The sequence below is a fragment of the Arvicanthis niloticus genome, chromosome 2 (assembly GCF_011762505.2).
Source record: "Arvicanthis niloticus isolate mArvNil1 chromosome 2, mArvNil1.pat.X, whole genome shotgun sequence".
Lineage (NCBI taxonomy): Eukaryota > Metazoa > Chordata > Mammalia > Rodentia > Muridae > Arvicanthis > Arvicanthis niloticus.
Window position 1 is genome coordinate 146,402,729 of NC_047659.1, and position 25,662 is coordinate 146,428,390.

The 25,662-nt window shown below is 50.4% G+C and overlaps 2 protein-coding genes and 1 long non-coding RNA gene across 7 annotated transcripts; 1 reads left to right on the forward strand and 2 right to left on the reverse strand.

The window, feature by feature from the left end:
* Positions 1-4,330: 4,330 nt before the first annotated feature.
* On the reverse strand, positions 4,331-10,084 carry LOC143441541 (uncharacterized). The gene is made up of 2 exons (XR_013109089.1): positions 7,579-10,084; positions 4,331-4,977 (listed from the first exon to the last, which is right to left on the reverse strand). It is a non-coding gene; the product is annotated as an uncharacterized LOC143441541 (long non-coding RNA).
* Rps21 (ribosomal protein S21) lies at positions 9,984-11,115 on the forward strand. Its single transcript, XM_034495502.2, has 6 exons — positions 9,984-10,127; positions 10,293-10,354; positions 10,458-10,521; positions 10,672-10,743; positions 10,906-10,961; positions 11,053-11,115. The coding sequence occupies exons 2-6, from the start codon at positions 10,305-10,307 to the stop codon at positions 11,060-11,062; spliced, it is 252 nt and encodes an 83-aa protein (XP_034351393.1). The 5' UTR covers positions 9,984-10,127; positions 10,293-10,304; the 3' UTR covers positions 11,063-11,115.
* Positions 11,116-11,191: 76 nt separating this feature from the next.
* On the reverse strand, positions 11,192-25,662 carry Cables2 (Cdk5 and Abl enzyme substrate 2). Of its 5 annotated transcripts, none has more exons than XM_034495501.2 (10): positions 25,287-25,662; positions 17,181-17,252; positions 16,977-17,069; positions 15,843-15,920; positions 14,760-14,868; positions 14,214-14,379; positions 13,735-13,838; positions 13,266-13,372; positions 12,895-13,099; positions 11,192-12,787 (listed from the first exon to the last, which is right to left on the reverse strand). In XM_034495501.2, exons 1-10 carry the CDS (start codon positions 25,643-25,645, stop codon positions 12,647-12,649), a joined length of 1,434 nt encoding a protein of 477 aa, XP_034351392.1. In that variant the 5' UTR covers positions 25,646-25,662; the 3' UTR covers positions 11,192-12,646. The 5 variants fall into 5 exon arrangements, with proteins under 5 accessions (XP_034351392.1, XP_076786477.1, XP_076786476.1 ...); XM_076930362.1 differs by having other exon boundaries at positions 14,205-14,379; XM_076930361.1 differs by having other exon boundaries at positions 12,884-13,099; positions 14,205-14,379.

The window sequence follows — 25,662 nt, forward strand, 5'->3', positions numbered from 1 at the left end:
GTCTCTGTAGCTCCCACTCCAAGTCCAATCTTAAAGTCAGTTTCTCTTATGCCAGCTGAGACCTCAGCTTGATATTCTATGTTGTCCAAACAATGTGCTCAATATAGGCTTAGAACAGCCAACAAAAATTGGGCTGCATTAAAGGACTTGTCAGAATCAAGTAATCTCTTTGTATTATGATAGCTCCATACCTCAGGATCAATGAGCCATCTCCCTGGTTTCTTTCTTTTGTTAAAAGAAGGGTGGCTATGACCTAGTGGATACATTTGGCCAGTCCAGAGTAATGGTGTGAGTACTTTGGGCAGTGTGCCACAGGTGGTTGTCAGTGTCCTCTGTTCTTGTGTGGGGACACCAAGTGCTGTCCTTTTATTAGCACTGATAAGTAAATGAAATGGTCTTTCTAAGTATGGCAGGACTAATACACTAATATAAGGCTGTAATAGGGTTGCTGCTGCCTCTTCTTCTTTCTTCAGTTTCTCTTCTTCCTCCTCCTCCTCTTCCTCCTCCTCCTCCTCCACTTCTTTTTGGTTTTTGAGATAGGGTTTCTCTGTGTAGCCTTGGCTACCCTAGAACTTATTCTGTAGATCAGGATAGCCTCAAATTCAGAGATCCCCGTGCCTCTGCCTCCTGAGTGCTGAGATTAAAGGTGTGTACCACCACCACCACCAGGCTTCAGTGAGGCCTTTTTAATGTCCTCTACTAACCTAGTTTCTCCTGGTTTCCGAGATGAGGGATCTGGTTCTTATAGTTGTCTCTGACTTCATCATGAACATGATAACTTCAGTGTTCATGTTCAATGTCCTGACTTCATCATGAGTGGAACATTCACAAACCCAATCCCTGCCCCCTTCCTAGGAGAGCTTTGCTAAGTGGGTACAGCAGTTGAAAGACGGTCTCAGGTTGTTGGGGTCATATTTCTTGGTAACCCAGAATGGAAGAGTCTTAATTTCCCTCTCATGTTGTTCCCCTGAGGCCAATGTTTGTTGAGCTCTTGGGTCCAGGAACAGGAGCTTGACTTTTACATTTGTTGTGTCTTCTTGCATTTACTGTGGGTGTTTTCTGCTCAATATTTAAGCACAAGCTTCAAAGAGCTATTTGGGGAAGTTACAGGCCACCATGCCCAAGTTATGGTCACCCTTTCCTATGGAGATTTCTTCTTCCTTCAATTCCTCTTCCTCCTCCTCCACTTCTTTTTGGTTTTTGAGACAGGGTTTCTCTGTGTATGGAGGCTTCTTACACTCTCGTAGTTGATGAGAGGTTCAACAGTCACCTCTTCTATGTAGGTTTCTTGTACCCCAATTCTGAATGCTTAGTCTCCAACTGATTCTTTTTTTTTTCCAAAAGATTTATTTATTTTATGTGTATGAGAACACTGCCACTCTCTTCAGACACACCAGAAGAGAACATCAGATCCCATTACAGATGGTTGTGAGCCACCATGTGGTTGCTGGGAATTGAACTCAAGATCTCTGGAAGAGCAGTCAGTGCTCTTAACTGCTGAGGCACCTCTCCAGCTCCAACTGATTCTTTATGGGATAGTTTTCTGTGTTTGGTGCTTCTTAGCAATGGGCATGTTGGCATAAAGTCCTGAGAAGATCCAAAGGGACAGCCAAAAGGCTGGAGTCACCAGGATACCCATGGAACTTCAGACTAGGCTCCACACTCAGCACCATCTTCCTCTCAGTCTCCAGGATGACCCAGCACACACACCACCACACCACAGATTTTGTATATATATATATATATATATATATATATATTTGTATATATATACAAATATATATATATATATTTGTATATATATACAAATATATATATATTTATGTATATATAATATATAAAAATATATTTTATAAAATATATATAAATATATAAAATATAAAATATATATAATATATATATAACATATTATATATATTATATAATATACATATATATAGTGTGTGCATGTGTGCTGTGTGTGTGTGTGTGTGCGTGTGTGTGTGTGTGTGCATGTGAATGCCTATAGAAGTCAAAAGACAGTAGTGCTGTTTTCCCTGGCTCTGGAATTCTGGGTGGTTGTGAGCCACTGTGTGGGTGGTGGATAATCCAAACCTGGATTATCTAGAAGAGCCATCTTTCCAGATTCCAGTCCTGGGTTTGTTTCTTCACTAGCCAAGAGAGTACTAAAGACTTAGGGCCCAAGGACCACTGCAAACAGGCCTGGGATACACTTCCCTGAGAAGGGAACTGTGCACCCCCTCAGGAAGGCTAGAATCCTGACTAAGCCCTCATGTTATTACAGACAAGAATGGAGTCACAATTTAAGAAATTATCACTGAGCGGAGTGGTGGTGGCACATGCCTTTGATCCCAGCACTTATGTGGCAGAGGCAGGCAGATCTCTATGAATTCCAGGCCAAGACTGGTCTACAGAATGAATTCCAAGACAGCCAAGGCTACATAGAGACCCTATCTTGAAAAGACCAAAACCAAAAACATTCCCTGCAAAATAAATAAATAAATAAATAAATAAATAACCAACCACTCAAATTAAGGGTCACAGCAAGGACAACTTCACTTGTGGGCAAGAGTAAGTATCCCTCAAACGCTGGAGAACAAGAGCATCCATTCTAAACTGGCTATGGCTGCCCCTCACTGGCTGAGACTCAGCCTCACAATCTACACACATTAGCTAAGTTGAAAACTGTCAATAAAGGAGACAGACAGGGTACAAGGACAGGGTACAAGGAAAGAGGTGTATGTTAACCATTCCAGGAAATTGTGTCAGTGAGTCAGGGTGTCAGACATATGGACATTCCAAGAAGCAGATTACATCTGAGTGAACATGCAGTCCTTGACATGAGAGCCAAGGGGGAGAACCTGAGAGGAAACAGGCACACAACTACTAAACTTGTTTGATAGAAAAGATTAAGTCTCTCAGAACACTGGGGATATATTCTTGAGGGGCCCTGTGGGGGCAGGTCCCCGCTCTTCCCGATGCCTAAATCTGCCTGCTAGCTCCTACATGCTGTTCCTGTACCCAAGGGAAGACCTGGGGGTGGTGACAGTCCAGAAATGAGCCCTGGGCTTCACATTCTGCTCTACCTGGGGACAAGGAGATCTAAAGTCTGGGGCCATCTGTGCTGGGGGTGAGCCTGGGGTTGGGTACGACTCGGGATCTGATTGCTTTCTTCCCTTCAGCCTGACGTGCACCTTGGTTGGAGGGAGTTGTTGGCCATTGTTGGAGATAGTGGACTGCTGGGCTGCAAAGGTTCTTTTCCTGTTGCTTGGCTCACAGCTGGGTACCCAGTTCCTTGAGACCTAGACAGTGGGGCCAACTCTCTGTTGGCACTGCCTAATGGGGCCTTGCTTGAGCTCTGTGTACCTAGGGAAGAGAGAGAGTTATATGCCTGTCTGTGTGATGCAGACCATGGCTGGGAAGCAGAGGCACCAGGAGCTGCTCTCTGAGTTGACTGTCAGAGCCTTTACCTAGGGGGGCCCTGAGGGAGAGGGGTCTGAAGCTCCTGGTCAGACCTGTTCTAGAAGAAGGCCTGCCCCTTCATCCTGTCATTCATCCTGACCAAAGCTCAGGCCTGTGAGGAAGGTCTCCTTGCCCTGAACTGAATCCTCTTCTCACTGGCTCTTTTGATGCTGGCCTAGCTCTATCCCTTGGCCTGCACACAGGTGCTCCATCAAACTACACAGTCTCAGTTTACATGTATGGGAGCTGGGCCTTCAGGAGCTATAGAGAGCCCAGTGGGGTGTGCTGTACACAGAGACCCAGACAATTCAGATTGGAGCTGTACAGGACGGAGGCTTCCAGAGTAAACAACCCAGGACTGAAGATCTATCCACCCAGTTTTTGAATTAGAAAATCGATGATGGTGATCATAATGATGGTAATGATAATGGTGGTGATGATAATGGTGATGGTGGTGAGAGCTGGTACACAAGGACCCTCTGAATGCACACCTTACCTGAGGTACTGTGTGTATGCTGACCAACTGAATATAGATAACTCCAGGCCTTAAATATAATCGCTCTGCATTGTAGTTAGAAGAAATGACAACATGATTTGTCCTAGGTCACACAATTAAAGCAAAGGTGAGGGTCTGGAGAGATGGCTAGGCAGCTGAGTGCACAAGCTGTTTTTATAGAGGACCCAGGTTCGATTCCCAGCACCTGTATGATGGCTCACAATTCTTTGTAGCTCTAGTTCCAGGGGGTCTGGTGCTTTCTTCTCATCTCTGTGGGTACTGGATGTGCACATGGTACGCATACCCACATGGCAAAACATGTGAACTAAAAATGAGTGATTCTTTAAAAATAAGATGAAGATGAGGCAGGCATACAAAGCTGACCAACAATTCTTATGTGATATTAGCTGCCAAGATAATACAGGGTTCTGATGAAGAGTCTGTGTTAGTCAGGGTTCTCCAGAGTCACAGAACTTATGGAATGTCTCTATATTGAGGGAATTTATTGTGATGACTTACAGTCTGTAGTTCAACTGACCCAACAATGGGAAGTCCAGGAATCTAGTAGTTGCTCAGGCCCATGAGGCTAGTTGTTTCAGCTGCTCTTCTGTAGACGTGGGTTCCAACAGATGTGCTGGCAAGTAAGTGCAAGCAGACAAAGAGTGACTCTTCCTTCTTCCAATGTCCTTATGTGTGGCCTCCAGCAGAAGGTGTGGCCCAGATTAAAGGTGTGTACCACCATGCCTGGAACTGTCAGATCAGAAACTTGTGTCTTCCAGCCTCGAGGTCTAGAATCACGAGCTCTCCACTTCTAGATTATAGTTCATTCCAGATGTAGTCAAGTTGACAAGCAGGAAGAGCCGTCCATTACAGTCAGAAGAAATCCAGCAAAATGGCTCAGCGGATGGATGACGACATCTGCCACCAACACTGATGTCCTGATTCAGATCCCTGGCCCCACATGGTGGAAGGAGAGAACTGACTCTTCAAGTTGTCCCCCAGCCTTCACAGGCACACCACTGTGCTCCACATGTGTGCACATGCCCACCAAGGAATGAAAAGCAAAATGAAATAAATCAGAATAAAAAAAGCATCCTCTTTACAACAACTAAAAAGCAACAGTGAATACAAGACAGTTCACACTCCCTACATGGTGTGAGCGGTCGACATCATATAAGACACATGGGGTACACTGAGGCAGAGCAGGTGTGACCATGTTCTTGGGGAAGAGACCCAGGGCCCTTCAGGAACCCTGACAAGACTGCCTTGCAGAAGCAGTTTGAACTCTGAGGCCTGAGATTCTGCAGGAAAGCATCTGCCTAACAATGTCTAAAGTTTGGGGTCCTTACTTGGCCTCTGACCCCATTCCCACTCTAGAGGTCTTACGAGGTTCTGTCCAGAGGTGACTGCATGATTTGGGGTGGGGGGGTTCAGCTAGCCTGGAAGCAGCCAAGCTGAACCCTGTAAGCTTGCTCTTGTTCCAGAATGGTTCTTGGATGCCCCCCAGTGGCAACTAGGAACAGTACCAGGGGATGTGAGGTGACCTTTCAGGATGGCGCCTGCTCTGAGCAGTTTCCTCTCCTGCAGATCCTTGGGGTCTTGAGGAAACTGTGGCTTCTCCAGTGGGGGTACTCACTTCTTTACTTTGGGGGTCTTGAATTTTGTGCATAAAATTATTTTACAGAAAGGGTCACCCAGATCTCATGAGCCCTGAAGGTGGGATTGCAATCCCATGCTGGGGTGCTGGAGAGGTGGAGACAGATGAACCCCTGGGGTTCACTGGCTAAATCAGCTGAGACACAGACTAATGAGAGACTCTGTCTCAACAACACCCAGAGCTGACCTCTGGCCTACATGTGTTTGTGTATGTGTATGTATAGGCCAGAGGTGTGTGTTTGTGTGTATAGGCCAATGTGTGTGTGTATAAGTGTGTATATAGGCCAGAGAGGTGTGTGTGTATGTATGTATGTGTAGGTCAGAGGTGTGTGTGTGTTTGTGTGTGTAGGCCAGAGGTTGGTGGCTTTTTTCAATCACTTTCCAACTCGCTTTTTGAGACAAAGCCTCCTGCTAAACCTGGAATGTGCTGATTCACTAGATTAATTTACTAGAAAGCTGCAGGAATTCTCCTGTCTCTGCCTCTGGGCCCTTAGCCCTGGTATTACAAGTATGTGTTGCCACACGTGGCTTCTAAGGATTGAACTCGGGTCCCCATGCTTGCACAGAAAGCATTTTGCTGACGCAGTCTTCTTCCTGGCACCACCTTCAACCCTCAGCAATTAATTAATTAATTAATTAATTGAGACAGGATTTCACTATGTAGGCTTGTTTAGTCTGGAACTCACTATGTTCAAGGCAGGCCTTGAACTCACAAAGATCCACCTGCATCTTATCGTTGAGTGCTGGGATTAAAGATATGTGTCTCCACTCCTAGACTCCCCCCACACACTTTTTTTTTTTTTTTTCGAGACAGGGTTTCTCTGTGTAGCCCTGGCTGTCCTGAAACTTACTCTGGCCGGGCGGTGGTGGCGCACGCCTTTAATCCCAGCACTTGGGAGGAAGAGGCAGGCGGATTTCTGAGTTCAAGGCCAGCCTGGTCTACAAAGTGAGTTCCAGGACAGCCAGGACTACACAGAGAAACCCTGTCTCGAAAAACAAAACAAACAAACAAAAAAAGAAACTCACTCTGTAGACCAGGCTGGCCTCGAACTCAGAAATCCACCTGACTCTGCCTCCCAAGGGCTGGGATTAAAGACATGTGGTACCACTGCCCTGCTCCTCTTCTTCTTTTTTTTTTAAAAAAACAAAAACAAAACAAAAAACAAACAAAAACCCCACCAAGTCTGTTTTGCTAGCCTGGTGTCGAGGACCTATGATCCCAACTACCTGGGAGGCTGAGGGAGTAGAATGTCAAGTTTGAGACTGGCCTTGGCTGCAGAATTGAGTTCAAAGCCAGTCTGGGAAACTTAAGTGAGACGCTGTCTCAAAATGAAAAGCAAAGTAGGGGCTGTGGGTGTGTGGTGAGCTGGCTCAGGTTAAGAGTGCTTCCCAGAGGACCACGCTGGGCAGCTTACAACTGCTTGTAACTCCAGCTCCAGGGGATTCAGCTCCTTCTGGCCTCTGTGGGTTACAGCACTCACATACACACAATACACATCCGGGTCGCAGGTGTGCCCACCATTTCTGGACTGCAGTTTATTCCAGATGTAGTCAAGCTGACAACTGAGAACAGTCATCACCATATGGATGCAGTTATGCAATCATTATGAGATATCCATTTTTGTGTTTGCCTTTTGAAAACAGGGTCTCACCAGATAGTGCTGGTGTCCTGGAATGCTACTAGACCAGGCTTGAACTCACAGAAACCAGCCTGACCCCACCTCTGGAGTGGGAGTGCTGGGATCAAAGGCATGCACGCCACCTCCTGACCGGTGCATATGCCTTTTATCCTTGGCTCTGACTTTCCTCAGACTTTCTTTTAAGATTTGTTTTCACTGTCTTCAGACAGTTTTTTCTCAGCGAGGTCAGGGTGGGAACCCTGCTGTACCAGGAACAAAACAGCATGGTGAGCTAGGATGACTCAGCCTTTACACTGTTTTACTTAATGAGAGCATTGTGCTTACCTGTGAGTGACTTCACTGTCATTGGACTAGGACTTGGTAAGTGCTGGCAGCCACATGTGGCCCAGTATGGGTGATGCTGAGAAAGGTACAGGGTCTCCCTGTGCAGCCCTGGCTGTCCTGGAACTCATTCTGTACACTGGGCTGAACTCAGAGATCTATCTGCCTGCTTCTGTGTCTTAAGTGCTGGGATCAAAGGTGTGTGCTGCCCCGCAGCCTGCACTGCTAAGGATGCTTATTCAATACTTTAGACTTTTTCCTACTAAAGTTTGAGCTCTCCTACTCACTTCTTATAGCTTTTTGAGACAAGGTCTTACTTTGTGTCCTAAGCTCAAACTCTTGGTCTTCCTGCCTATACCTGCCTAGTGCGAGCTGCTTTTCTGTCTCTCCCAAAGGTCTGGGACAGATGGTGTGCATTCTGTGAAAGCCCTTATCACAACCCTGTCTGCTAATTCTAGCATCTGAGTGAGTTCTGGATCGATGTCTTTCTCTCAGACATCAGAGTGACTGTCTGGCAGTCATTGAGTGGACACCAGACGAGATGTGAATTTTCATTGTTGTGGGCTTCATGCAGCCTTCCTGCTCCATTTTTTTCTTTTTTGAGGTGCAGTGGAGTTATTTACTACTACTTTGATCCTTGCAAGTCCTGCTTTTATTATGTTAGGTGGGCCCAAGGCATTGTTTTGGGCAGTTACCAGAAGCTACACCTTTCTGAATGTTCTGCCCAGCCCTATGTGCATCAAGCTTTTCTACTTGATTCCAGTCCCTACCCTTTCTAGGACTGCTGAACTTGCCAAGTGGAGTCTACTGCACATTTCTGGGGTTTCCCTTTGGCTATGGTCTCCTTCCTGGAACACTGGCTGCTTTATCTGTGGCCACTAAGGAGGCCTTAAGAGATCCACGTGGGAAGAAACATACACATACAACATACACAGATGTAGCCAGAGCTGCTGCAGATCTCAAAACCGAAACAAATAGACCACCCTGTCCACGTGCCTTATGGAATATATGTATAATATATATGTATGCCTTATGGATATTTTCCTTAGGGTTGGTGGCTCTGGTGTCCTCACTTCTGATACACAGAAAAGATCTAGTGCAAATTCCAGCCGCAATGCGGGAAAGGACTCTGGACAGCTTGAACGTGGCAAATGTGACTCTGGCAGGCTTTGCCCTTCTCCCCAATTCCCTCTGCCTTGCTAAAACCCGCTGGATTCCATTCCTAAAGCTAGTCACCAAGGTCTATTCCCTTATTTGGCCACTTCCTCCTCCTGAGGCTGACTACCAAGGTCCAGCTATTAAAAGCCATATCCAATCAAAACATACCACCGTGTCCTAGCCCATTCTAACACAGAACTCCCCCTTTTCTCTTATTAAAAGTTACACCTGCAAGGTCATTTGCTGGTATTTTTCTGCCCGAGTCAGAAAGCAGCCACTTTTAACTTTTCTTTCCCCCACTTAATAAAGGATCTCTCTGTGAAAACTGTTGCTTGGGTGTGGTTTGTGCCTGACAAGAGAACCACTGCTGCTCGGGGAATCCTAATGCATATGTGACTACTTGACTACTTGCTTTCTAGGCGTGTGGAGTAAAGTGTAGCGTCGGCTTCACCAGACCCCGTGCCTGGAAGGTGATCACCGCTCAGGGTGCACATGACAGAGAGGCTCTCTCCAAGACCATGTAACTGGGTGTATGTCCCAGCTCCAGACTGCAGCTCCTGTCCCAGAGAGATGACATCAGGCATGCAATTCTACAGATGAGTGAGAAACGTGGATCCACATGGGAAGAAATGTAATCGTAGGAAAGTTGTCAACAGCGTAGACAGTCTTCTGTCCGGGCTCTGTAGCCTCGTCAACGAGGGGCTTACTGCGCATTATGGTGGCTGTGGTCATGGGAACTTTCTTTTTTGGAAGCAGAAAATAACTGTGTAGGCCAGAGTGGCCTCAAACAGATATCCACCTGCCTCGGTATCCCGAATGCTGAGATTAAAGGCGTGCACTCTCTGGCCAGGCTCCCTTCCCTAGGCGTGTGGACCGCGTGGTGGCTAAAGCCGAAGTAGGGCAGGGCCTGGGGAGAGGAGCAGAGCTTCGGGGAAGGGGAGCAGGATAGGTAGGGGGTTCTTAAACATTGGGCTTCCCGTTCCCGCCTCCCTCCGCCAGGCTCGGCCGTTCCTCTCCGAGGCCCTGGCGGCGGCTTCCCGGAAACGCTTCAGGTCTGTGGCATCAACGTTCCAGAAGAGCGACCCGGCTCCGTCCGACACCTTTCCAATCCTCGAGGGGAGCGGGATTACGTATAAAGGCGGAGTCTGAGGAAAGAGGCGTGTCTTTGTTGGAGGCGGAGCCAGAGACCTATGCTTGTGCTTTGTGTGAAAGAACCAGGGCTTTTTTTTTTTTTGCACCGGAAGCGGAAGTAAAACTTACAAGCAGGCCCTCGGGATGGTGGATACAGGCAGCCTGACCCGGAAGCATTTACGGATGACCCGCCCCTCCTGCCCAATAGTGCTGCGGAGGAACGCGCCACTTCCTTTCCGCGCTCTCACTAGACCGGTGAGCAGGTAGGCCGCGCGGCGGGCAGTGGGCGCGAGCTGGGCTGGGCCGGGAGCGGTTGGGCAGGTCGCGGTCGCATGGCCGGGAGAGCTCGGGGGACATGGGTCTGGCTGGGGCCACAGGCTCGGAGTGCGGGCCCGACCTGACTCATGACCCGCGTGGTGACTCCGTAGGACGGCCTCAGAATGCAGAACGACGCCGGCGAGTTTGTGGACTTGTACGTGCCGCGGAAATGGTGAGCATCTGCCGCCCCATCCTTCCTGCGCCCGTTTTCCCCGTTCCCTTTCACCCGCTGTTCTCCCGTGACCTGTTACACGCACTGTGCTTTTCTTACCCAGCTCCGCGAGCAACCGCATCATTGCTGCCAAGGACCACGCGTCCATCCAGATGAATGTGGCCGAGGTGAGCTGGGCACCCGACGGTGAGGCTGGTCCTCGAGGGAAGGAAGGGCTTATGAGGCAGCTAGGCCCGAGTGCCTGGTTCTTCCCACTGGTGTTTTCTAATAGCATCGGGGGTGGGGTCAAATCTCCCATCCTCTTTTTATTTTTCCAGGTTGACAGGACCACAGGCCGGTTTAACGGCCAGTTTAAAACCTACGGCATCTGCGGGGCCATTCGCAGGATGGTGAGTTTTACCACACCGGCCTCTGCCTTGTAGTTCTGTTTATGTTGTGGTGGTGTCCATTTCTTCCTGTGGGTATAGATTTGGGTCTGATAGTGCATGCTCTGCCTTGCTAAGCAGGAAGCCAACTCTGGGATACTCAGGTATTTATTTTTAATTTTAAAGGGCGAGTCAGATGATTCTATTCTCCGATTGGCTAAGGCTGATGGAATCGTATCAAAGTAAGTGGGGGTAAATCTGACATCTGGTTTGAGTTGGCTTGGGACTTTCCAAGAGATCGAGCTTTTAATACTACTTTTTTTCCTTCATTAGGAACTTTTGAGCAGAAGAAATCGGAAATAATTTGTTAAAAATAAAAGTGATAAGTTCCTGTAACAGTTGAGTCTGCTTTTACTGTGTTTTTATTATGTAGGGCTGGTGTTACTTACCTGAAAGGAGACAAGCAAGGAACTATGTTGCAAAAACAAGTTTTACTTTAACAAAAAAAATTTAACACCTTCCATTCAAAACCTACTTGGACACACCATTCTGGTCAGCCACTCTGAGACAGTGGTGTCCTGTTCAGTGCTGAGGGTACAGCACCAGGTCTGTGGCGTTGGGTCACAGTCCAGCTGGACACCATGGGTATACCTCAAGTTTCTGGGCTTGGTCTGTGGGGACTCTGGTTTAAGAGATGGCTTTGCTGTGACAGTGCTCACTCAGTACCACACAGCAGCAGCTCCTGGCCTTGTTGAGGGCATGGAGGGAAGGACTAAGAGACCAGCTTGGTAAAATGAATACACCTTACCACATAACATAAATATAAAAGCTTAAATTATTACTGTTTGCCATTCAGCCGTATCTACGTTCATTTTAAACAAGGTGATGGGGCTGCCCCAAAGATGGCCTATCTGCAGGAGCCACTGTCTTGTACCCAAAGGTGCTCTGAGGACTGGCATGCTTACACCAGCATAAGCATGGACAGGATAAAAGACTATTTACTATCCTTCAAGGTTCCTGTTTAAGCTATTAGTGATTCACTAGGCCTAGGTGGTTGAATGGTGTCAGGTGATGAGGCTGTGGAACCAAGCACTTGGGAGCAGTGGGACTGGTGTCTGTCAGGCTGGTGACCAGTTTCTAGGGAAGGTGGAAGGTGGCTCTTGTCTGTTGTCAGCAGGGAGAGGTGGCACAGGCAAGTTGGCCTAGATGGTATCTACTCACTGTGCTGTTTGTCAGTTCCTTCCTGCTTGGGGATCAGGTGTGGTTCAGAGTCAGCAGTAGGCCTTAATGGGCCACTTTGTTCCCATAGAGACCAAGTCTCAAGTTATAATACCTTTTCTCCATCATGATATTGCTTAGTAAAGTCAAGAGCCCGCAGTCAGCGGTTGTCTTAAAACAGTCCAGTAACACGGGGAAAAGTTGTGCTGGCAGGGGTTGGGTGGTGTTGGCCAAACACTGCTGTGCGTGTGATGGCACAGGGGTTTCACAGTGGCAGATACTTTAACAAGGTCCAGTGTGAGCAGACTCAGAATGGTCAAGGTGTCTGCCCTTTTCTGTATTTCAAAAAACAAAAAATGTGCTGATGGGGTCTCTGCTGGCAATTGGGTCTGGACACCTAGGTCTCTACAGGAATCGTTTCATGGCTAGGCAAAATGAAGGCTGGACCTCAGAGTTCACAACATAAACCAGGCTGGTCTCAGGCACATGAAAAGCAAGCCAAGCCCCACACTTCATTTGCTTCAGGAAAATCCTCAACAGGGCCTCAAGGTGGAGGTGTGGTACACCCCAAAATAAAAGCAGTGTCTTTTCCCAAGGAAGCCAAGAGCTGCCGTGGGCCGTGAGGGGCAAGTGCAGTTACTGGAGGAGGGACAGGGACACTTGTCAGTGCTCTAGCCAAAGCAGCCTCCCTGTGGGTTGCAGCGTTGGGCTAGAACTGCTGGGTGAGGCGTCTGTAGTGAGGTAATACTTGGTTCTCGGGGAGGTACAGGGCCAGTTCCAAAGCCACAAGCACTGTGAACTCAAATCCAATGAGGTCTCTCCTGTTGAACCGGAACCTTTCCTCCAGCTTCTGCAGTGAAGGAAGCAAAGGGTCAGTGGGGAAGCTCCATCTGTGTCCCCATCTAAGGCCCAGTGCCAAGCACTGGGTGGCTCGTGCTGTGCACACCTCGCACTCACGTCAATGAGCTGCTTCACTTCACTCTTGCGGAGGTCACTGCTGATCTTGGCAGCCAGCAGAACACAGGCGCCAGCACACAGTTTGCGGTTCTGTTTGTTGAGCTTGCCCTGCAGTACGAGCTTCTCAAAGTACACATAGGCCATGGACACGGTCACAGGCTCCAAGCTGCATTCTTCAGAAAGGTTCCGCATCTCCCGCTTTAAACTGTGGGTGGGATGGGAGCCATGTCCCTGGGGCAAATCTATGTCATGAGACTATGACGAAGCAGCAGCCACCCTTCCATGGCTATGCCATGGGCTGTCAGCACACACAGAAAGCTCAGAGCCAGGTTAGGTGGCTGGGTACGGGTATCTGCCTAGCCCGCCCTTACCTCCTAATCTTGCTCAAGGTCAGTTTGATATGAGGAAACTTCTCCCTGAAGGTCTCGTTCATGTCCTTCTTGAGGTCCGCAGGCTTCACGTACTCTATAACAGTGGTCTATAACAGAAGCAGAGGTAAGTGGAGGAGATGCTTGGGAGTAGATGCCCTGTAGCCTGGATTTACAGACATGAGCATGTGGGGCTTCAGAGAGATGCCTGCATTTCTGAGGATAACATGGCTCAGTTTGTCCTCTGTGGATAGGCCCAGCCTGCCAGGCATTCGGAATTGACCTCAGGAGATGTCCAGCATGGCTGGCTATCCTGCTTTGGCACACTACCCTTGGCTATGACCCTTCCCACTACTTGTTAGTGCTGGGTGGGGACAAGGCACGCTGGAATGGCTGTTCTGAGTTTCTGTTGTGGAGGGGTTCTCACTCAGTGTATTCCCTGAATCCTGAACGTTGGGGTTATGGAACTCACCATGTATGAAGCAAAGATGAGTACACGCTTGTGCTTCCCACATGGCCACTGTGGGTCGTCCAGGAGGTTGGGGTTGTATTCTACTGCATCTCCCCCGTCGCTTCCTGTAGGCAGAAGCAGCTATTGACACCCTAAATCCTGATCAAAACCCACACCACTCCTTTCCCACTGCAGCCAATGAAGAGGCATGACAGCAAGGCTCCCTGGTCTGAGAGTGGCTCCAGGTCAAAGGCCAGGGAAGTCCTTTTCCAGGTAGTCCTGGGAAGTGATGTCTGGACAAAGCCCTCTTCCACACTGACCCTCTCTTCTGTCTGACTCAGGCAGAACCTAGGGCCACATTATCTGGAATCCTTTCCTCTGAGAAGCCTCAGTGCAGAGGCATTGAGTGTAGCTTATATGCTGTCTGCCCCATCACTGTGCCACGTGCCTAGCCCAGTGCTACTGCCTCCCTTGTGCCACGGTGAAGTCACCTCGGCTACCTAGTTCTGTGCCAGCTGGTGTTGACTTGGTAGGCACAGGTTTGTGTCTTGAACCTGGTGGAGCCCGGGAGATGCTGGACCGAGGCTGGGGCAGCAAGCCATGGCTGTCATTCTTGTGTATAACCAGGGCATTAGTAGGGTACAGGAACTTTGCATAAGACACGACCTGGAAAAGCAATCACATTAGAGCTCAGTCCCGCTCCCCATTCCCTCTGCCCTCCAGTGAGGAGCCTGGAGCCATGCTGCCACCCAGCTGGAGTGAGTACTCTCAGGTCAGAGTACTAGCTTCCATCCTAATCTGTGGTCTGTAGTCGGGCTAGTCTGTTTTCTACTGGTCCAGAAGCAAGGCTGTACGTGAAGAACCCAAGGGGAAACAGTTCGGTTACCCACAGCTGGCAGTGGCCATGTATGGTGTACTCTTAGGCCCTTTCTTGGGGTGGCATGAGCCAGCTAGTGACAGGTGTAATGGGGGGTGTGGCTTGCTCTTAATGTGCAGCACCTGTCTGCCTAACTCTGCTGGCCACTGGCTGGCCACGGGGCTCTTGCCTTTCCATCTGCTCCCAGCTCAACGCCTTCCAATTCAAAGACCATCTCAGAAGAAACAGAAACGCCGCCGGATGGGTGCCTCTGCTTCTGGCTGTCCACCCTCAGGTCACTGCAATGTAGGAGAGGGAGGCTGTAGTCCCTCTGCCTGTAGTCAGTGGGTGAACGCAGCTTAGTCTGCTCATCCACCCACAGAGTACTCCTGCCACAAGTCCTCAGCACAGGAGACGGAGGTGGGCATGACCTTGGAGGTACATGACAGAAGGTTTAACCTGAGGGCAGCCTGTATTTCACTCCTGCCCTGTGGATGACAGGGCAGATGTCATCTGTCATAGCACCTGGGAGCCACCACTCTGGAACATCCCTGAACACTTACCTGAACTTTGGCATAAATTTGCTTCCCAGGTGCCTCAATCCCTTCAACTGCAGTCACACAGCTCAGCAGCTGGCCTGAGATCCTGAGAACTGGCTATCTCCCACTCTGGACAGGAGGTTTCTCTGTGCCGACTATTGTTCTGTGGGGTCACACACAACACTGCCCCACCCCAACAGCTGTTTCCTTCTTCCCTGAATTACACTCAGGACACAATTGCCTGGGCTGGTCACAAGGTTTTAGGAGCTTATTTGAGAGAGGTTCAAGAATATTTCAGTCAACCTATATATAGTTTGGCTTTATATAGCCTACCTATACATACCTGTATTCAGCCAACCTATATGTAGCCAGACTGCTGTCTGTCTGTCTGTCTGTCTGTCTGTCTATCTATCTATCTATCTATCTATCTATCTATCTATCTATCTATCTATCTATCTACACACATATAGATAGTTTGAACAGATCTATCTATCTATCTATCTATCTATCTATCTATCTATCTATCTATCTATCTATCTACACACATATAGATAGTTTGAACAGAACCCGTGGCTCTGGAGAATAAGAGCCTGGAATGCACATTCCTGGCTGTGGTGGGAGATGATGTGCTGAGCCCATGAGTCTAAGGCCCCAGCCTACACTCAGAGGCAGGCTGCACTGACTGCGCTCAGCAGAACCAGGGCTTACCCATGTCCGCAGCATGGGTCTCTTACCTGATCCGCAGGCCCTCTCCGTAGGGCAGGACTGAGAATGCCGCACACAGGGACCGCTTGGCACAGATGAGCACAATCCTGTGGGAGGCTCAGGTCAAGAGCGGGCAGCAACTCTGTCTTGTCTACATGTGGCTGAGGGGAAACTGCCAGAGCCACTGAGGGGACTTGGAGTCCAGAAGCCAGGCCTGGCATCTTAGCACTTAGGCCAGATTCACTGGAGTTGCTTAGGAAGCTCCCTGTTCCCAGGCGCAGGGCCACAGAGCTCATATTTTTTGGGAGCATAGGTTACCTAGGAAAGGGCAGACTCATTTGCACTAAGAGAGGGCACAGGAATGTGCCAAAGGTCATCAGCAACAGGCTGCAGAGTCCAGACAAACCAAGGCCTACTGCTACTAGAGAGCACCTGGGTCTAATCCAGAACTCAGCTATCCAGGGGGTTAGGCCTCTGGATGCTCAAAGCTGTAACTCTACTGTCTCAGTGCTCAGGATTTGCAGGGAGCTACTTCTGGCCAGAACCTGCAGCATTTCCTGGGGACACTTACTAGGGTGACCTACAGTGGGGAAGGGGGACTCAGATCAGAGTGCCAGGTAATGTGTTACCAAGGGACAGGCCCGAAGCACTGCTCCTGCACCAGCGCAGGCATATGCAGCTGCTAGATTCTGGCCTAGTACTGTTCTGGGGAGCCAAATACCAGTTTGAGTTAAGCCTCCCATATGTCCCCCAATATACCACATCTCCTGTGTATCCCCAATGTGACTCTTAGTGCTGTCAAGTATAAGTGCATATATGCTCCCCAAAAATGGCCGTACCTTCTATCCTGGGCACATTTGGGGGTGGGGAGGCATCTTTGTCTTTCCTGTTCTTTTTCTGAAGACTTATGTCCAGCTGGTGGCCCTTCCCTGGGATTATACAGTGGTGGCTTGCTGGCCTGGCTGTGCTAGCCAGTGTTCAACTAATACAGAGGGTTGGGAACAGGATATGGGCAATGGAGCAGGAGGCCCATGAACAGAAGGTGCTGCTGCCAACAAGGGCAGGGCCTGGATCTCATATTTTTGGGCTCTGGAGATATGGCCTGGTCCCACGGTGTAGAGAGCACAGTGGGCAGTCCCAGGCCAGGCCCTACACACTCTTACCTGCTGTTCTTTGTATCGTACTGCCTCATGTTCTTGATGAAGTGGGTTTTCTTCAGGCCTTTGTGTCTTGGTGATCCAGATGCATGCTTGGTTCTGTAAGGTAAAAAGTAGGTCGTTCTTGCCCTTCTTGGACCTTCTTGTGGCTCCTGGGGTCAGAGGCAACTGGAGCTCAGGGCCTGGAGCAGGGGCAGGCAGGGTGTATACCTCTGCACAGAGGCACATCCCACTGCATCTTCTAGAAACTCAAGGGAACAGCGCTGAGATGTGACTCGTCTCCTGCAGGAAGACATCATGGCCTCAGAAGAGACAACATACAGACTCCAGGAAGCCTTTGCGGCTGGTCCCTGAGCAGAATTGAACTAGTATGGAAATGTGTAGGAGGCTGCCATGAAACCAAGAGACTTTAAGACTGTGAACCAAGACAGCAGCATAGGGAAGTAAGTCCCTTTCCTTATTACAAGGTCGCCAGCCTTTCCTAAGGGAACGCATATAGTGCATGGCAATTCCAACACACACACACACACACACACAAATACACACACACACACATACACACATACAAATACACACACACAAATACACACACACACATACAAATACACACACACACACATACACACACACAAATACACACACACACACACACACACATACAAATACACACACACACACATACACACACACACACACACACACACACACTCATATATACTGATACATACACAGACAGAAATACACATAGATACACACACACAGGCACCCCTCCCAGTGGCTGCTCCTATGTCTAGAACATTCTTTTCCAAATGTGCAACTAAGAGTTCCTTGTGGACTTTGGGTTCTAGTTCCATGCTGCCCCTTAGGAAGACTTATTGGTGCCTGTCACTAAAGGAAGGTAAGAGCTCTGCCTTGGGAACACTGATCCCTGTGGGTCATGCTGGCTCCTGGATGCCCTGGGCCTGAGGGAGGCCATCTCCTAGCACCGTGTACCAGGACAGGCTTCTTCAGGCTGAGGAATGAGACCCCACCTTCACACCAGGACAACAAACCCAAGCCTTTATCCCCATGGCTGAATGACTCGTCAGTTACAGGCCGTCTGGTTCTTACAGTACAGTTAGTGAAGGCAACAGCAAAGCTCCAGGCTCACAGTGTGGGAAGGGAAGAGGTGGCCTATGGCTCTGAGCTTGAAGCTTGTCCCGAGACTGCCATTGACAAATTTGTGCCAGGGCCCCTGAAGGCATAGAGTCACGGGAGCCTCAAGCTGAGGCTGAGGTGTGCCAAACACTGTGACTCCCTTGCACAGCCCTTAAGAATGAGGGCCTGTATTCAGACGGAGCGGGCTGCAGCTCCCATCTCTGTCCTCCTATTGTTAGCCGTGTGGTACATGTGGTTAAAGGAAAGTAAGGGACAACTGGGCATGGGAGTGTGGGGGATGGTGAGTCTGAGGCTAGCCTGGGACAACTAGGCATGGGACTGTGGGGGATGGTGAGTCTGAGGCTAGCCTGAGACAACTGGGCATGGGAGTGTGGGGGATGGTGAGTCTGAGGCTAGCCTGGGACAACTAGGCATGGGAGTGTTGGGGATGGTGAGTCTGAGGCTAGCCTGGGACAACTAGGCATGGGAGTGTGGGGGATGGTGAGTCTGAGGCTAGCCTGGGACAACTAGGCATGGGAGTGTGGGGGATGGTGAGTCTGAGGCTAGCCTGGGACAACTAGGCATGGGAGTGTGGGGGATGGTGAGTCTGAGGCTAGCCTGGGACAACTAGGCATGGGAGTGTGGGGGATGCTGAGTCTGAGGCTAGCCTGGGCTATTTGAGACCTTATCTCTTTTTGTCTTGTTATTATTTAATTTTAAAAACAGGGTCTCATGTACTCCAGACTGGCCCAAACTCAATAGGTAGCTGCAAATGGCCTTGAACTCCTAATCCCCTAGCCTGCACTGCTGCCTGTTGGGATTACATAGAGAAGCAACTCCTTCAAAAGCCATTTACCTACGTATCATAATTTCTTGTAAGTCACCAGGAGTACTGTGGCATGAATCATTGTGACAAAGGGTCACAAAATGCCATGATTCAGTCACTTCTTGCCACAGCACCTGTGCGGGTACATCCATGTGCGTGCATCTGAGCACATGCATCTGGTGGTGAGGCTCGAGTTTCACATGGTAGGCACGCTGCTTTACCACCAAGTTAGACTCCAGCCCCAATCACTTACCCGTCAAACACACCTGACTCAGCTTGTTCTTGTGTGCAGGCAGGATGCCCAGGCCATTAAAGATTAGTGATATATGTCAAACACGCTCACTAGTCCTCACTCTAAGAGAGTCCTGAAAGTAGATATCTGGCAAAGGAATTCACCAGGACATACAGTCTGAGGCTTCCCAGACAGAAGCTGGAACACATATGAGCCACCGTCTTCCTGCCTGGACCTCAGCCACTGTGCAGGTATTTTCAAATAGGGTTGAGCCATGTGCTTGTGGGATGACTGCACGAGAGGCAGACTCAGTTCTGCTAACTAACAGTCTGCCCCATGCAACATATGTGGCCCTTCTGACAAGCTCAAAGCAGCCAAAGGGCTCTCCAGGCCACACAGCTGTCGAGGCACAGACACTGGTTCTCCTCTCTTCCCTGTAGCAGGGTCCATGGGTAATCATGCCCTGCACCAAAGACATCCTGAGAGCACAGCAGATGAGGGCAAGCACTGCCACACAGCACTGTTAAGAAAACCACCCCTCCGAACAGTGAGGACGGAGAAGGTGCCGATGCTGTTGGTGGTGGTACTATAATGTGGGTCTGACAGTGTTGTTGGTGGGGATGGTGTCTGGTGAAAACAGCTAAGGTGCCTCAGTTGCACTAACTGCTGCTGCGAATAAGCATGGTCTCCTCGTGCCTCACTTGGTGCCAAGTTCCTCTCACCCAACGGGCACAAAACACAAACTGGCTATGTCATAGTTAAGAAGCCTCCAGTGGCATAACAACAAGGACTCAAGACCAGGACTTCTCTACAACTTCCTTCAGGGGTCGGCGGCCGGCGGGTGCAGAGGGATTCCCAGACAGGGGAGACTCAGTCAGTCTCCAGTGCAGTATTTTCCCTGAGAGCTTCCAATCACACCTGCCTGTCCATCCATCCTTCCAGATTCATGGGTGGGGAGCCCTTTTCCAACATCAAAGGCTTCACTGACTTGTGGGTGTGTCTGATGCGAGTCCTCTAGCTGGGAATCCAGCCACGAGCCTCTGATGTGCCAAAGGTCTAAGGTACAGCAACTCAGAAATGTTTATCCTCGAGGACAAGAAAAATATTTCCACGTCAGGTATGGGGATGTGGAAAAAAAGGCCCATATGGAGAAGCTGAACTATCTACCACACAGGCTGAACTTCAGGTGTTACCAGAAACTTCTAAAAGAAAGAGCCCCTGGGCCTTTAGTATAGGCACCTGCAGATCTGATCATGCCCCATAAGAAACAGGTCCTTCACACTGGGATGCTGGTGAGATTATGTGCTCCACCCCCATATTCGTACATTAACCCTGGGGCCTCAGAACATAACAGCTTGGAAATATGGTCTTTAAAGAGATTACCTAGGGTGGCCCTTAATCCAGTGTGACTGGTGTCCTTAAGATTAGGCACAAACACACAGAGGGAGGACCGTGTGATGACAAGGGAGGACAAGTCTATGAGGCCAAGGGTGAGGCCTCAAAGGGAGCCTGCCACACCTTCTTGGGCTTCTGGCTTCCAGAATGTGAGAGATAAAAGTCTGCTGTTTAGGGCTGGAGAGACAGATCAGTGGTTAAGAACCCTCTTTGCTCTTCCAGAAAACCTAGATTCAATTCCTAGCACCCACATGGTGGCTCAATACCATCTGTAACTCCAGTTCTAAGGGTTCAAACACTCTATTTTGACTCCTGTGGGTATTAAGCAAACACATGGTACACAGACACACACACAAGTAAAACATCTGTACATATAATTTACCAGCCTACTGTCTGCAGGGTCTTTGGAATGGTTCTAGACTTCATTTATGCAGGAAGGTGCTCCCAGGGTGCCCTGCAGGACTGCTGTGTGCTTACTGTACACAGGTCCTTAGCCTATGCCAAGTGTCTGACAGTAGCCACTTCCTGAGCATGAACATTGGGGAGCTGCATCTGGTTAACACCAGACCCATACTGTCCCTGCAACACTATTAACTGAGGTCCCCTTCCAGGAGGGCAGCTGGCTTACATGAGGTATGGCATGGTCAGGACCTACCTGCCAGGCAGGGCCGTGGAGATACCTGAACCATGCCCTTGCCTGTGCTCGTTGCCGAAACAGGAATAGAGCCACTATCTCACACCAATACTCCAGAGGCTGACACTCATACATGAGTGGTGGTGGCATAGAGCCCAGGCTGCCCAAATGCACACAAACAGTGCAATTCGGTCCAGGTCCTGGTGGGCTCCAAGACTGTCACAGTGACCCCGGTCCATGGTTTTCCCTTCTTTATTATATGGTCACTTAAATCCATTAAATGACCAAATCCACAGGAGTTGCAGAAAACCAGCCAGCGTAAACTGACTAACGCATTGGTGCTTTGATGCCACCTCCAGAGGACCCCACAGCTACCAGCTGGGCCTGCGTGAGGAACAAGACACCATCCAGAGGCTCTGGAGCAGAGTGGGCCAGGTACCTTGTCTAGATGCATGGCCAGAGGGAAAGGCTAAGGGCCTAGGGCAGGATTAGACCAGTCAGAATGGCAGGCTCAGAAAACCACGAGTGCTCATTGTGTGTTGGGTGGTGGGGGCAGACCTGCCCAGAGAGGAGTAGCCAAGGGCTAGAAGCATAGGATGGGAAAAAGCAGCTGGCCTGAGGTGGAACAGAATGTGGGACCTGAGGGAAGAGTCTGTTCTGATGCCCTTAGGGATGCCTGGCATGGCATTCCCTGAGGTAATTATCTAGGCAAAACTAGGTGGCCCTGGGATCTCATTTGCAAGTCCTCAGAGACAGTATGAGACAGCTGTCCTCAGGAGCCTGGCTTGCTCTTCCTGCTATTTTCTGGTCCCTTTAGGGATGGCATGCTCCCTTGGGAGTTTGTGGAATGTTCCCAGTTGGTCCAACATCTTGTTCCCTGTGGTTTTCTCCTCCCTCACAAGCATATTATTTGTAAACCCAATCATCAGAACTGTACCAGGTAGACACCACTCTTATTCAGTTTCAGATAGGGAAACTGAGGTTCAGAGCCATTCAACTTGTCTGAAATCAAACAGCTGGCAAGACAGAAGTAGAGGCCCATGTGTATGCTCAGCTACTCTGAGGAAGGGCCAGGTCCTTCTGGTGCTCCATAGATAAGACAGGATCACAACCTAGTGTGCCCTGAACTGACCCCACTGAGAGCCAACTGTGCTAGCCAGCACAGTTGACATACAGGATGTCTGTGTATAAGATGCTTGATATGACTCTATGTAACGCAGGTGTCTTGGTGAGGAGACGCTGAGGAGGGCATGAGGAAACCCAGAGGATGTTCTCTGGAGTTGTGACAGGCTTCCTTACTTGGTAACTTGGGAGATGGGTAGAGGTCGAGGCAGGACCACCTCCCCGTGGCTTTGAATTTGAGCACATTAGGGATCCAGGAAGAGTGGATGAGCTGTGAAGGCTCAAGGCAGACTCAGGAGCCCCTGCCACATGACAGGCTGCAGAGAAGCACCAGTGCAGAGCCCACCCTGGCTGGCATGCTGGGGCCGAGGAGCCTCCCCTGCTAAGGAAGCACAGGCCACAACAGCATTCACAGTGGCCCCAGCACTCCAGGTAGAGTCCTGTGGTCTAGCAGCTTCATAGAGAAAGAGTGGGCTCTCAGAGGTAGGGTCAACAACTGGGCTGTCCTACAGAACTGCCTACTCCACTGGTTTCCAGCTCCTAGTGAGTGGATTCTGGGCAGAGACTAATACCTGGGTGCCAAGTGGCTCAATGGTTCCTCTAAGTGGCTCAGGTCTAGGCCCCTCTTCCAGATCAAAGCAGAACACAGCCTCCTGCCTCTAGGCTATGCCCAGCTCTTTGACAGTGGGTGAAATTAGGTTGCAATTTGCAAAGTCATTTGCCTGTGGGGACGTTCCCTTCCTCCTCATTTCTCCACAATAAGCAGGGCTGTTGTGAGCTGAAGTAGTTCCTCAAAGAGATTCATCAAAAGCCCTGGTTAGGGGCCTGAGCTACAGTCAGTCTGGGAAGGGATCAAGGGAAAGGAGGACAACACTCCGGGAAGAGCCCCACATGGAGACAAGGAGAGTGATCAACACAGCATAAGCCACCAGCACCCAAGGCCTGTAGACGCTGCACAGGGCCAGAGGCATCCCCAGGTTACAGCCTGACCTTCAGTAACTGGCATCCAGGGCTGGGGGGAAACACAGGCTTTCTACGCAGAAGGCAGCAGTGGGCAAGTGGCTGGAATACACACTTTACACCTGACCATAGATCCTGAGATGAGCCTACTCCCAGGCATGCAGTAAAAAAGACAATAAACAGTCTAAAAGCCCTATGTAGAAAACCAGCAGTGACTCTGTCTCTTGCTAGAAAACACTCATGAGAGCCCAAGGTGTAACAAACTGTCGACTTTACTGAGTCCTTAGGATCACGGGACCTCAAGGAGAAAGAGCTTCTTGTCAGCCTATTCCACAGAGCAGGGGATTGAGGTTGTAAGAGACCCATTAGCTGCTCAAGGTCACACAGCCACTGGATGGAGGAAGGCTGGTCCGCACTCACAGTGACACAGCCTTCAGGAAGCCAGCTACTCTTGTCTCTCCTACCCACAGGCCAGGAGCTGAGGGCCTGTGACCACAGAAAGATGACAACTCTCTAATATCAGGGCAGAGCCAAGAACTCGGAAGCAGAGCCCCAGAAGATGACTGTATTGTGGGTAACAGCATGTGGATCAGAAGGAAGTGGGGCAGAACTAGGAAGCAAGGCAAGGATGGCTGGATGGAAGACCTAGGGCGGCGGGGGTACCAAAGGGAGCCTCACCCACAAACATTTCAGTCTGCTCTCCACAAGGGGTCCAGCTGACACTCGGACAAACTGACCCCTTGTCCCCAGTGGATCCCTCTATGTCCTGTGGAGAAACATGACCTAGCCCTACCTGTAGGCTGAGGTGGTAGCTACAGAAAGTTGAAGCCCTTCTGGCCATAGACACGTGATGCAGGGTCAGATGTCAGACAACTTTTCCTATCATAGACCTGCCCAGAGTCTCCCACACCTTGGAGCCAGCCACCGTGCAGGAGCTGGGATACATAGCAGCGGGACCTGCCGGTAAGGGATCCCAGTGTCCAGTTCTGGCTCTTGTCGTCACTCTTTAGGTGAAGACTGAGCAGGCTGAGACAGACATGGTGCCTGGTAGCTGGGGCCATCTGGGAAATGGGCACGGCCTGGGGTCAGAGAGTCCTTAGGAATAAGAGCTGTCCTGGGCTGGGCTGAGGGATCCTAGAAATGATCCAGGTAGGGAAGGAAGAACAGTTCCATGTTGCAGGCCCTGAGGTCGGCAGGTGTGGGACAGTGGGCAGGGAGGTCTGGCCAGGTGTACAAGGCTGAGAATAGATGAGACCTTGTAGGTAAAACCCTGGCACACAAGCTGAGTTGGACACACAGCCTGTAAAAAGTGTTTGTGAGTCCCGGTGTTTAGGGTAGCCAGGGGAGGGATGGGTCTAGAGTCAGTTAGGCTGAGGAAACTCCGAAGTCCATGTTCAGGGGAGAACTGACCTCATATCCAGAAGCTAACAGCTTTAATGGAACTATTCCCTATATCTGGAGGCTGACCAGCTTCCATTAATCCCAAATTTGTCCCCTGTATTCTGGACTGATGCTGCCATATCACCTCAGCCCCAGTCAAGGGCAGATGGGACTACAAGCCACTCTGACTCCTCTTGCACTCTGCCGTGATGGGCCCTTAGGTACTAGAATGAAGGACCCTTGGACCATCCTAGCCCCTGCATCATCATGGGCTATAGAATCCCCTTCCCTAGTCACCCAATACCTTGATCTTGGGCTGGTCATCTTAACCCTATGTCCCGGGCTGACCAGTCCGGTTCACCCAAACCTCTGAGTGCTAGCTGGTGGGTCCCAGGTCCTGTGTGCAGGGTGAATGGACCCGCCTCATCCCTACTACGTCTAGTCTGCTGAGCTTGTTGTGGCTTACCCGAACCCACAGGTCAACTACCCTGCGTGCTGGGAGGAGGGACCCGGCTCACCACCATCGGTGCTCCGGGCTGCCAAGGCTATAGGTCACACAGCCGGCTTGCTGGTTAGGCCTCTAGGCCACCCTGACCCCAGCGTGCAGCCGCCCCCGTCCAGTCCACTCACCTTTGGCGCTGCCCGTCCAGCCCAAGGCCGGCGGGCGCCGTCGTGGGGCTGAGGAGGCCCTGGGGCGCGGGCCTGGCTGGCAGCCCCGGGAGACCTCCGGGTGGAGCGGGCGGTGGCGCGGGCGCCTCGCGGGCCTCGGTGGGCGGCGGCGGCGGCGGCGGAGGTGGCTTCTCGCCTTCGGGACCCAGGCTCGGGGGCCGTCCGTCCAAGGAGATGTTGTTGAGAAAGAAGAGGGCGGCCTGGCGGCGCCGGGAGTCCCCGCGCCTCCGCGGCACGGCCGGCGGGTTCCGGGCGGCCGGCGCGGGCCTGGCGGGGCCGGGGGCCGGACCCGGGGCTCCTCCCGCCGCGGCCGCGGCCATGCTCGAGTGCGCCGCCG